Source organism: Parus major, chromosome 11 (assembly GCF_001522545.3).
Source record: "Parus major isolate Abel chromosome 11, Parus_major1.1, whole genome shotgun sequence".
Lineage (NCBI taxonomy): Eukaryota > Metazoa > Chordata > Aves > Passeriformes > Paridae > Parus > Parus major.
The window spans coordinates 3,876,512-3,890,111 of record NC_031780.1 but is presented as its reverse complement, the minus strand read 5'-3'; the positions used below and the strand labels follow the sequence as shown (position 1 = coordinate 3,890,111).

General features: G+C 38.4%; 1 protein-coding gene across 4 annotated transcripts in view; it reads left to right on the top strand.

The window, feature by feature from the left end:
* CDH13 (cadherin 13) overlaps positions 1–13,600 on the top strand; it is a 426,254-nt gene that overhangs the window by 169,609 nt on the left and 243,045 nt on the right. For all 4 annotated transcript variants that reach the window (XM_015640174.3, XM_015640173.2, XM_033517167.1 and 1 more), the window contains exon 4: positions 11,128–11,244. In XM_015640174.3, the coding sequence (XP_015495660.1) occupies positions 11,128–11,244 (117 nt within the window). The remainder of the gene's footprint in view (positions 1–11,127; positions 11,245–13,600) is intronic.

The window sequence follows — 13,600 nt, the reverse complement described above, 5'->3', positions numbered from 1 at the left end:
GCTTGCGGCACTAGATTTCAGAAAAAAACCTCAGAAATATTTTTTTTTGCAAATGATTTTTACTGCCCTTGCACTCTGGGTTTAAAACTTTATTGGGGGAAAAAAAACCCTGTTATTTTCTATCCATTTCTTCACTGTTTTAGCACTATTTCCTCCTTCAGAGTTTGTTGGATTCAGTCTTGTGGACTCTGGCTGTGTTTTGAACGTGGGATTTATAGCTGGTAGAAGTAGCCTGGATCACAGTCTGAGTGTGCTCAGTAACATTGTTTGACCATATTTGGTTCTCTTCTACTGAAAGGACCAGTCTCTGCTGGTAAAATTCTATATTTAGTTTCAAACCAATGATTTTTTATAAATTGTTGCATCCAATAGAGAGGAAAAATCATTACTATCAGTGCAGAAACACTTGGGCAAATACAAGTGGTTCTTTTACAAAGTTAAAAGTGAAAATGTGTGAGTTTCCCATTCCCTCATACTGATAGAATCAGCAGAAAAATGATTCTGTTGTATTTTATATAATGTACAGTGAAATACCAATGAATACTTTCTTCAATCTTATTGAATGATACCAGGCTGTTACCATCAATATGAACAAAACCACTTGCTTCTGTTTCTTTGCTTGCTCAAAACTCTAAAATAAGAAAAATAATAGTTTACTTGAGCTCCCATGAATTTTCTGACCTACCCACCTATGTTTTAATCTAGAAAAGTATTATTCCCTGGAAAGTACTAACCAACAGAAGTATTTCCATTGGATGGGTTCATTCTCCACAGCATGACCATTCCAAACCTCATTCCATCTTTTAAAATGATTTTTTGGTTTTGTAATTTATGCTGTTACTCCTCCAAGTGGCACAGGCATCACTTCCCATCAAGTCATTCAGATCACAGAGATAACCTTTTTGTTTTCATCTTGTGCTCTAAATGTAATAAATCAAATCCTTGCCAAAAGCAAGTTCTGAATTTTATATCATGAAATTTGCATTTCATGCTCTGTTGCTTATTCACAGAAGCCATCCAATCTGAAAAGACAAATAATGCCACATGACTCGTGTAACTAATACAGACAAATGTTTCCAAGCAACTGCCTGAGCAATCTGAAGATCAAAAATTACTCATCTGAAAAACTTGCGTATAATGGTAGATAATGTATTTGTTCACAGATTTCAGGGTCTGCTAATGGACAGTTTGTAAACTGAAACGGGACCAAAAATGTATCAAATTAGGAATGCTGCAATTTATTAACTTGTCTCTATTAGATAGCTCCAGCAAAATAAAGCTATTTTAGGCTATGAAAGTCATACTGCACTTCACTGCTGTGTGCAATGATCAGGCAAGAGCAGCCAGACCCTCCAGCACAGTGCTGAAGGTTTCATTTTGGAGCTGGGATACCAAAGGGTGTGAAGAAAATTGAATAATGCAGAGTTGAATTAATTTTTCTCACGTTCCTTGGAAATTCTGCGCTCTGTAGTAGCAGCATGCTGTGCCTGTTCTGACACACACGGTGCTCTTTGGTCACGTTCCGAGGCAGGACCTTTGTACTTGGCATGTGCAGTGAGAACTGAAGGATCCATCTTACAAATTCATAAAGCCATTTAAATACAGTCCACTCGAGGTTCTTCTGGGGCTGGCTGCATGATGGATAATTATGAGGGGTAGAGAAATATTGCTGATTTAGCTCAAGCTGTGAGAAGCCAGGTTTTCAGTTCTAGAATTGTCCTGTTTAAATTCTAATGTGTCAGTAGAGGCAGCAGACATCACAGGTCTGGTTTTAATGACTTCTGTTACTTTGGGAGCAAGAAAATGCATGTAGATAAAAATAGAACTGAACAAATAGGAAATATGAGCAAAAAGGTAAAGTGGAAATAAAAGGGTAGATAATCTCTCTTGGTCAAAGCCCAGGCTTTTGAATGCATTTGAATATATCATTTCTTCCTCAGAAACACACTAGATTAGAAATCGAGACCTGAGCAGGGTTTTCAGATCTGTGGAGTGTTAAAATAACAGCATTCACTGGAAGGTCTGTGGGAGCAATTATTAGAACAATACAGAACCTGTGTCTCCTCAGTCCCCTGCGAATGCTGGGGCTGCTGGGCTGCCTGTCCCTGCTCAGTCCCTGCACTGGAGTTAACAAGGAGCACTGGAGCTGCTCTGACAGCTTTGAGAGCATCATTTCCTTCTAATAATCTTGGATTCTGCTTCCCACTGCTCAGAAACACAGAGTGGGAAGCCCAGGGCCAGTGCCACAAAAACAAGTAGCACTGTTTGGCAGGCAAATGACATGCAGGGAGTAAGTCTGGATCTGTCTTTTCTTGGCCAGGAAACTTTAATAAAACCTGTTTACTTGGTGTTTGTGTAGGTGGAAACTGTTCTCAAACCACGGAGACACTCACTTAAAGGTCAGCAGGTGTGAACTAAGGAATATAAATATTTCTGTGCTCCTCTGGCTGCAGGTTGTTAGGGCAGGATGCTCAGATTCAAGCATGAATTGGAATGATTTACAGTTGGGAACTCTCGTGTCACATTTCATGTATTGTAAAGTGTACTTGGCTTTAGTTTCAGCAGTTATAATCCAGAAAAAACATCTTCAAACCACTGTAAACTATGACTCCTGCCATTTTAGGCTCTTCTCCCTGAAGTATGTGGCAATTAATATTGTTAGCAGCTTGATGTTACAGCTCATGAATCATTGATCTGTTCCAGTACAGCAATTAATTTGCCTCTGATTCCTGACAGGTACACTCTTTGAATTTCCTGAAGCAGACTTAATTGCCAGCATGTGATTAAGGAGAAATGTGAGAATCACAAAGATGTCCAAGCCTGTGGCTGGGTTTCCATCTTGCATGTTTCACTTTTCTTTTGGAAGTATTCTGCAAAAAAAAAGGCTGTGCTTTGATTTCCCACCCCAAAACAGATACAGCAGAATCCAAACAATGTTGCTATTTCTAGCCAGCTCATTTTATAAATTATGCAGAAATTAAATCTAGAAGTCAAATTTGACTGAATGACTGGAGGTTTTTTAATGTGTCATGGAATTAATACTTCTTAAAATTTGGTTTATTGCATGTGAATTTTTAGACACCTTTCATCTAAGTCAGAACTTCAACTGGGCACTCTCTTCTTTAGTAATACTAGGTGGGTCTTTGAGACTGTCCAGACTAATGAGAGGTTTAGAACTAAGCATTGTCCTGTGAATTTAATTGGGTCACTGTGGTGGGGAACAAATAACACAGGGCAAGTTTAGGTCTTGTATTGTCACCTTTGAAAAATGCAGCCAAAGTGCAGCAGGAAGCCCAGCAGCACTCAGGTGATAATGAAAAGCTGTCCACAAGGCACTGCAGCACTGCCTCTTTATTGTGCCACACAACAGAGTTAAGCTGCTGCTGTCGGGCACTTACTGCCTGTTAATTTGTGTTGAGGACTAAAACTTCAGCCCAAATTGTGAACTGGATTAATACACTATGGTTTCAGCTTTTTGGACTCAGTTAATGCCCGTTAATTAATTTGTTCCGAGTGTAGCTGGACCAAGCAGTGAAGTGGATTAATGCACTAACATTTCTTCTTTCAACCAAATGTGAAATCCAGCCTGGTGACTGAGGAGCTCTGCTGCAGCCTGGATCTAAGTGAGCATTTTGTCTTCATCACAGACCACGGCTTCATTTGTCAGCCTGGCAGCTCCTGGATGGAAAGCTCAGGAATGCAGCTCTGGAGAGAACCCTGCATGCACAGTCAGGCCTAATAGAACATACCCAGACTTTTTTATTGTGATCCAAACATAATGCAGCCCTGCTCTGCAGTCTTGGGCAAAATTGTTTTTGCTAGGAGTTAGTAGAGCAGGAAAGGAGAGAGGAAGTCATGCAGGCACATGGCTACAATATTATACATGCAAGAGAGTACCAATTCTAATGGAAATTATTGAAAGTTCCTCCCAGTTAAACTCACCTCGATTGCTCCAACTAGAAACAGACTTCTCACACTCTTTATAAATGTGATTTTTTTGTTGTTTTTCAGACTAAGGGAAATGGAAATTTATCCATAACTGGGAATCCTCTGTGTGATTAATGCTGTGCAAAGAGCAAGACTCATCTGGAGGTGCCCAGCTGATGCACCTGCACAAGTCAAATGACCAAAATGTACAAGGGAAGAGGTGTGGTTATGTGTCCACTCACACAGGGGTGTGGGGCTGCAGCTGCTCAGCCACTGAACAGCACACATGGCTTTAACATAAACTATTTTTGCTTTAGGGTACCATGGAATTGCTTTTGTGCAGCCCTGTTATAATGCAGTGAATTCTGTAGCACTTAAGCCCAGAATAAGGGTATAAAATGTGTTTGTTGTCTGCACACACTTAGAGCTGGCTGCCCTACAGCAAGACATAGAAAGCTGGTTTTCCCAGGTAAAACAACTTGTGCTATGAGTAATATTTATTTTACATAAGAAATAAACATTCTTTATTAGAAATTGTCCTTATATCCCAGGAGGCAAACATGGAATTGCTTGTTCATGGCTGCTTGTGTTATTCCACATTTGCAGCTGTCATTTGTGTGTTACTGATCTGCAGAATTTGTGGCTTCACATAGGTTATTGCCCCACCAAAAACTCTTCTTTAACTCATTTATCATGCCCTAGAACTGAGATTTGTGTCCTGTGTGTTCTTTCTTCTTTTTGAATGTTCAGAGGACTCTTGAATTTTGAGTTCCTCCAATATAAGCAGAGAAATGAGTCCACTCAGTGGAATATTGAGAGAAGGAATATTGAGAGTAAGAAGTTAAGGCCTTGTGTCCATGCAATGGAAGGTGTTTTCCATGTGGCCTTGGTTAAGTCTCAAAAGAATCATATTTTTGAAATATTTTAATTGTTTCAAATCTCCACTATGTTTCTATTTTCAGTAGCAATTTGGTATCTCACCCAAAAGCAAATGATTTCATTAAATGAAAGAAAAACCAAACCCCCCTATTTTTATTGTAAATTTTTATTGCAAGACACTTTTATTAAGGCTTTTATGCCTAGGCAATGGCATCCAAAAATGCTTTCTTTATTCCAGTTACATTTATTTGAGGTGCTGAAGGTTTTGGGACATCTTTAGGAATTTTTCATTTCTTCTGGCTTGTTGTAAAAGCAGTCTGGTTTTGTTTGCTTTGCTACAAGTGTCAGCACAGCAGGGATGGAGAAAAGGGTATTTTTACCCATGATAAGTGATGTGTTGCTAATGTATCCTGGTGAAGACAGAGGCATAAGGTCAGCCATTGTCTTTCTCCTCAAGCCTGTATTTCAGTGCTGTTTGACAGATGAGGCAGTCAGAGCATATTTGGTTGTTTGTGTATAAGGGACACCTCATTATATTTAATGAGCACTGTTGAACTAATATGAGATTTCCAGTAAGAGGGGGTGATTCACATATGCTTCAAAATGAGAATAACATTCTCTAAATGATGACAAAAAAAGCCTGAAATGTTAATTTAAAAGAAGAGTTCTCAGAACAGGTAACTCCCATGGCTAAAGCAAAGTTAATGGTACTTTGTTTGTTTTCATCTTAGAAAAAACTTTTCCCTGTCACAGAATAAGGCAGGTGTGTAGATAAATGGAACTTATATTTCAGTAGAAGCCAGACTTTTCCATTACAAAAGATGTACTGCAGAAGTTCAGGGCAGTAATTGAATGAATTATTTCACAAAGTAAAAAATCAGATATGTCTCCACCATAGTTTTGTCACCTCTGTATCAAAATCACTCTAGAATATATTAACATTAAAATGGTTCTGATTTACATGTGACCAAATGGTTTGAACAAGAATAACTTTTTTCACCTATTCTTGACTCCTCTGAAGATAACAGGAGCCTCCATCCTATAAAAATACCTGTGGCCCAGGCAGATGGAGGGCCCAGGAGCAAAGCTGAGGGCTGAGATCACCAGGAGTCTCTGCAGTGAATGGAGAGATCAGAAATTGGGCAGTGTGAGGCTCTGCATCTCCACTTACAGATCAATTATAGGAGTAGCAACACCCAGTGTCATTAAACCAAGTTCCACCAGCAATTTCCATTACCCAGATGTTGTATCTGACCATGCATCACCAGCTGGGAAGTTTTTTTCTCTGAAATACCAGATTCCCTTTAGTCAGCTGCACTTTAGCTGGGTTTGTTCTTCCCAAGTACACAAAGTGATTTTAGGGTGACATTTATGGGCATTGAGGAAAGACTACTTTTGAGCAGATGTTTGTGTGAATGCCATTGACCTTTAGATTTCTTAAATTTATTCATTGAGTTCATTATGTGTTTAAACAGTTGTTCATTAACAAAGTTCCAGCACATTTATTAGATTTTTTTATATTACTACTGGCATGAGAAAATATTTTTCTGGTTTAGGCATCTATTTTAGAAATAATTAACTTCAATACTGCTGATGATAACAATATTCTGATTATAGAAATAACATACATAAAAGAATTAAGAATTACAGCATGATAACAATATTCTGATTATAGAATTAACATACATAAAAGAATTAAGTATTACAGCATGGTTAAAAATTTCACCCAAGAATTATATAAAAAAATATTTCTTAAATTCACCTGCAAAGAGTTCTAGTTTTTTAACATTTTTGTGATGTTATTTTGTAGGAAGACAAAATATAATTGAGGTAATACCTCAGATTACCACACCCCGTTCCCTATTTCAGATTAATTTTGCAACAAGCACCCAATTAATTTTATTTTTGTATGTAGGGTTGACCCCATTTTATACCACCAACCTTAGTACATAAGAGCAACTAAATTACAAGAAACTCAAGCACTTTTCTGGTCACCAGGATGGATTACAGATTGCCACTCCAGTGGTGTTTCCAACCCTTATTGTGACAAATCGATACCAGAATTCAGCCACGCTATTCCCATGACAAGTTCTAATGAAATTTCCTTTGCCAAGAGTGATGGTTGGTGCTGCTGGAGAGTGACCAGGCCATTCATTCAAATATTCAAGCACTGCAAGAGGGCCTGGTAAAAAGGAAGAAAAACAAAACGAAGAGTTCTTGAAGGATGTAGGGAAATTGCAGAGGCATCTCTCAATACAAGTTTAGCCAAAATGCTGGAAAAATGAGGCCATGTTTGGTGCTTTTTTTGTTTGGAACAGAAAATCAAATTTTACTGACAGTGAATCAAATTTTACTGCCAGTGAATCAGCTAAACTATGGCTGAGGTGATTCCATGTCTAGAAGGGGAAATTAAGGAAGTCAGAAAGAGGGTGTAAAAGCTGGTTATGAAATGGTGGCAGTGAAATAATAGTAATTCTGATCATAATCCACTGACCACAAAAAGTATATTTAACTGACCATGTGAAATATAATGATCACAATATTACCATAACTACAGGATTTCTCTCTTACCATTTTTGCTTTTTAAAAACCACCAAATGCAATCAAAAATATTGAATTCTTGGTTTTGGTGCACTTTTTTATGTAGGCACGTATTCATGATGTCATATATATATTTGAAATTTTACTGATGGGTGGGTGTTTGTGGACAGACACTTTCATGTTCCTGTATTTCATACGAGGCAGCACCTGTGGGAGAAGCAGATGTGACCACAGCCATTGTCCCTCTGTCCAGCTGGGACAGGCCATTCCATCCTGTCCTGGCACAAAAATACACATTTGGAGTTTGCAGCCACTGCAGTTTCGATCAGCTGGTTCCAACAAAGGTGATGGAGAATTGCTGTGTGGGCTTCACTCATGGCAAGGTCCAAAACATGACTCCTGGGACAATGCCAGCCTGATATTCTGAGAAAGTTTGAAGCAAAATTGCCAACTCTATCTGTATTAATTTTACATCCCTTGTGAGTTGCTTCTCCAAGAAATTATATAGGTGAATCCTGTGAAAATTATTATATATGTATTGCATATATAAAATATATATATCTAATGGATATATTTATCCATCCACTGATGAGGGTTATCAGCTTTAGCTGTTGAGGCAGGTGTTAAGTGCACAAGCAATGTCAGATTCCTCGGCTTCTGCTTTTACACTGAGGATCAAACCTTCAGTTGCAGCTTCTTGGCACTAAGTGAAATGTGCTTCCTTTTTCTTAGTTTTTTGCAAATGTGGAAATCATGATAACCACAAACAGCAGTGAATTATTCAATGTGTTGGTGAAGCACCCTTGACCTTTTCTTGTCCTCTGCTTACCTGCATTCCCTAGTGGTGCTTTTGGCTGCTCATTTAATCAGTCATTGCTGTTAGACACCAGGGGATAACAAGAAAGAAATCATCACGAAAAATTCACTATTTAGAAAAACACAGTGAGATCTGAAGAATATGAAATGCATTCAGAGAAGTGCTTACATTTCTGTGCTTAATCTGCAGAACTTCCTTCTTCATGAAACAGAATAATTATGTTAGAAACAAAAGACAATAATTCTAATTTTTTTTTCTTAGTTCTGCTTAGAAATCTGGACTTAAAGGCCTTAAGTCTTACCACCTTACTGCTTTCCTTTAGAACTTCAATTCTTTATATTAATGGCTCACTGAATATAATTTGGGTTTTACTTCCATTTGAGAACTTTTGGAAAAGTGTAAGGATAACCCCTCATGGGAAAGTGATGAGTTAATTGCTTATGGGTCTATGGCTACCGAAATTGTGAGACCTAGATATTGAACAATCTGGAAATTGCTTTTCCATTTCAAACTAGCACAGAAAGAAATGTGTCACATCCAAGGTCGTGTTGGATGGAGAAAAGTGATCTGGTGGAAGATGTCCCTGCTTATTTCAGGTGGGACCAGAGGGTCTTTAAAGGTCCCTTTCAACCCAAACCTTTCCATGGCACAAAGAGAAGCAAATCTGAATGTCTTGTTCATTTGCAAAGACCTGGGAGTTCTGCCCTACATCTCCCTGAGCTGAAGGAAACCCACGGCAGTCGAAGCAGGACTGAAAGGTGTGACCAGATAAATGTTGCTGATACTGGGCTAAAGAACTGGGGTTTCCTTGTGGATGTCCTGGGAGTCACTGCTGCTCCTCAGGATCATCTCAGGCACATGTCTGTGCTTACAGGGCAAGTGATTTTGAAAGCTTTATTGCTCTGTGCATTTGCCTTTGGACAGGATTCAGCTCTTTTCATTTGACACTTCAACTGTTTTTATCTTGAACTTTCTCATGAATTTTTATTAAGGGAAACTCTCTTGGGAGAGGAGTTGAAAGACAAAAACAGGGACTCGAGTGGCCTTCAGACTGAAAGATTAGAGAGAAATGGCAAAGCCTTTGGGAGAGCTGGGAACTCTACCAGGGGGAGCCTCAAAAAGTTATGAAAACTGGCAGCACTGTGAGAAGAGATTCTCTGTGTGGTTCCCACTGCTCTTTGACTTTATCATGACTAAAGCAAACTGGTGAAAACTTGAGTTTCCCTTGCTCCTGTTTGTTGTCAAATTTGAGAAGTGATGCTGAAGCCAGCAGAGGTAGAGCAGAGTTTTGTGATGAGAGGCTCATTTGATGGGAGCAGCCTGTGGAGAACTTGGCTGATGGATCCGGATTGTGCCACCAAGAAAACTCATTCAGCTTTGAAGTTTTTTAAAAATGCAGCCTAGGACTGGAATTTTCATTGTGTGATTATTGTTAAAACAACAACATGGACTGCAGAACTGGCTGAAAACTTAGGGGTTTGGAATTTCTGCATTAAGAGAGCAAAGTGATATCTGTAGGGTATAATTGCCTTATTGGAATGAGACATTTAATTCAACCAGTGATTTTTTTAATAAAACTGTCATGACAACTTGAATGAAAAGTAGTGATTGAAATACTTTTAAGTTTCACAGTTCCCAACACATTACAATTCTGGACTTTAGCATTGTTGTTAGGTTTTTGGTTATTTTGTTTTGTTTTGTTTCATTTGTTTGTGGATGTTTCCTTGTTTTGTGGGGTTTTTATTATTTTTTCTCTTCCTAAAAAGAGTTTGGATCAAGGGAGAGCTTTGGGAGATGGGGAGAGCCTTTTTTTGACCTTGGTAGTAGCTGTGCTTGAGGAGAGTTTCAGAGAAGTAGAGTGGTCTCTGGGAAGCTGCAGCTGCTGCAGGGAGAGCACTGAGCAGATCAGAGAGCAGGAGGGAAGAGAAAGCAAAGGTGTGGTGGGCAGAGCTTTCCAGAGGCCACTGAGGAGAGTTCACTCAGCTCATAAAGTGCTGAATTGCCTCAAGCTCAGAGAGAAAGAAACACTCCAGAAAATGCAGCAGAAAAAAAAGTCTTGTATATAAACCACTTTTATTTTTGTTCCTGCTGAGAGCATAGCATGAAGTGTTCTCTAAGAGAAAGCAAACCCCAACACAAAACATCCAACACCAATGTCCTGGGGTGACTTTATGCTGCCTGTACCCCTAAACCAGGACAACCAACAACTTACTAGTTCATATCTGAGTATTATAAAATTAAATTATTATAAATAATAATTAATATATAACAATTAATATACAAAATAGAACAATTAATATACCTAATACCTAATATAGTATTATTATTTTTCTATTATTATAGACTATATTCTTAAATATATTTTAATATTATCATTATAATTATTTATATAAATATTATAAGTATTATTATGAGCTTTGGTGTCTAATTTGAGGCTACAAATTTTTTGGGGTTTATTGAGTGTTTGTTACCTGCAGACTGTGTTTGCAAATTCACTCTGTTCTGTTTGATTGAAAGCCTGGATGAGAAGTGGCTGAATATGAATGATGTCATATCATCAATATCCTTACAGATATCATCACATATATCTTTAGAGAAAATTCTCTAAAGACATTTGAAGTGTGGCTTTTTACAGGTCTTGTGCAAATATTTGAGGTAAACCAAACCTTGCTCAAAGCTTGTTTTAAGCAGTTATCAGTTTAGGATTATAGACACACCTGTTTAGGTTTATTATTTGTTTACATAAGTACAAAATGAATATGGGCTGTCTATTGCCACTGAAATAAGTGTGTAACCTGAAAGATTATATTTATGCTTTGATATGTTATCACTCCCTGCTGGAAAATATATAACACTGAACTTAGAATCTGGTGGTTCATGGTAATTTTGCCTAAAGGTACAGGGAAAGGGAATAACAACTGAATATCTGGAAGTTTTCCTAATTGGTCTTTTTCTTTTTTTAGGAAATCTTAAAACTAGAAGGCAACCTTGGAATTCCAAGACAAAAAAGGGCTATTTTGGCAACTCCCATATTAATTCCTGAAAATCAAAGACCTCCGTTTCCCAGATCAGTCGGCAAGGTAAGTCAACAATACTGGATCAATTTTTGATATTAAGTAACTGATTTATTACTCTTATAGTTTTGCAGTGCTTATCACATTGTAGCAATATTCCAGATTTCTTCCTACTCTCCTCCATCCCTTCTGCTTGTGAACACTGAATTTTTGGATCTCTGGCAGCCTAAGTCTCTCTGTAGAAGTTCTTTCATTAGGAATATTTTTATGGGGAGTTTAAGAGGGGATTTCTGGTAGCAGAGGCTCCTCAGTCACAGGGAGACAAACCAGGCCCTGTTTGTACTGCAATGTTTTCCCAGCATCTCATCATCCTGATTCATTCCTGTTCCTGAAGTGCTGCTTGGGGATCACGAGCGCCTTAGAGGATGTACAAAGATAGAATTGTGAGAGGCTCTTCTTCAAAGGCCCTGAGAAACCTGTGCTCAACTAATGTTTAAATTATAGGAACTGCAAATGATCAGCACCCTGAAATACTTGGAGCTGTCATAATTTTTACAATCTTTTATGTTTGTTTTTTTTTCAGCATAGCTCTAATTTAAGTGTCCAGATGATTAATTTGGCTGGAGTATATTGCAAACAGAAAGAGAGATTGTGCATGTGTCAGGGGAGACAAAAATTTTAGAGATATTTAAAATAATGGAATGAAATGTTCTAGGTCAACTGTGGTAATTTGCAACTGAATGCTGAAAAAAGCATAAATAAAAAGGTTTGGAGTCTCAGAAATATTGATCATAGGGAAGAAATTCAGTCAAAATCGATGTTGAAAAGAAAAGCAGTTATTTCAGGTGTTTTTGACTTGTCACAGATCTTCATAAGATAGGCTGGGAGGTTTTGCTAACTGCAATGAATGTCTGTACTAAAACAGGGTCCTGGTTCCTGTTTTAGGTCATGCACAAACTGGAGAAAAAGTTATCTCCCTCCCTTAAATTTAGATATTTATTCTCAACTTTCCATAGCTTCATGAATTTTAAAAAATTCATTTAGTTGCCCACATCTGTAAGGTGTGAGGAATGTGTTCATTTCCTCATCCAAAATATTTTGGGGCTCATCTTCAGAAGCCTGGTAGGTCACCACCTGGACTGATGGATCACAGCTCCTCTGCTTGTTGGTGTTTCCTGAGCCTCAGTTTGCCATCTCTGCTCTCTTGCAGTCCCTGCAGAAGGACATTGCACATTAACTGTGTTTTCCATGGTGTTTTGGGGAAGAGGCAAAACACCCAGAGAATGAGTGATTAGCAAGTTGTAACATAATTTAAAAAATGAGAAGGAATGTGAAGCTTTCCTGACTGCATGAGATGGATGACAGTGATAATTTCAGATCTGACTTGTTCTGACCCTGTTCACATGGAAATCAGGTTTCCAGTGTGTTATTTTCCTTTTCTTTCTTACTTTCCCTTCCTTTCCCCTGCTTTAGCAAATGACCAGTGTGGTTTATTAATTTGTCCCAACTTCCTCTTGCTTTCCACCCCATGCTGTGTTGGCTGGAATTGCACAGGGTTGTTTGGAAGTGATTGCAGCCAACAGTTGAAATGCTGATTAGCACTTAGTGGGGAGCAGGGCACATGTGTGGAAAGAGGAGCGCAGGGTGAGAACAATTAATTGAGTTTTATTTCACACTTAGGAAACAATACCATAAAGGAAAAAAAAAAATAGGAATTTTAGAGGACTTCATGAAGTTTTGTTTTATATACATATACCAAGGAGACTGCACTGGGCAAGGGAAAACAGTGTTTTGTTCAAATTAATTACAAATTTAGCTTAACAAGAAAGTACATGTGTCGAGCCTGCTCTCTGTGCTATTACTGGCTTTCCAGCATCCCCACTCAGGAAATGGATTATTGCCTTGCCAGTTCCACACCCTTCACCAGGGTAGCTCTTAATTAAATAAGTGTCCTACACCTGCTGTGTTTGTAGGTGGAGAAGTCTCACCTTTTAGCAGGATTTAAGATTTTGCATATCATGCTTCGTGCCTGAGGGAGAACATTGAGATTAAAACATTTTAATAGAACCTTGGTAATGTGGGCCTTTGTGACCAGATGGCCCAGGCTACAACTCTTGACTGTTATTGATGTGTTTTGTTTAGCTCTTGCTGATAGAGCACTGGGATGTTATATTCAATTTTTAGTCTCTCTCCATATGTTAGTTTCCTGGTTTATTTGTCCATATGAAGTCAGATGAAGTACAAAGCAGTGGGATGCAGGATTGTTTTGTACTTCCACTGGTAGGTTATTCTCCACTAAACCATGGAAATGTTTGCTAAGACTAACTTAGAGTGGTGATTCTGTGCATCTACAAAACCATCTTTGGACACCCTTTAATTGACGCTGCTGCTTTTGAAGTTTGGTCCTCCCAAAGAGCAGGAA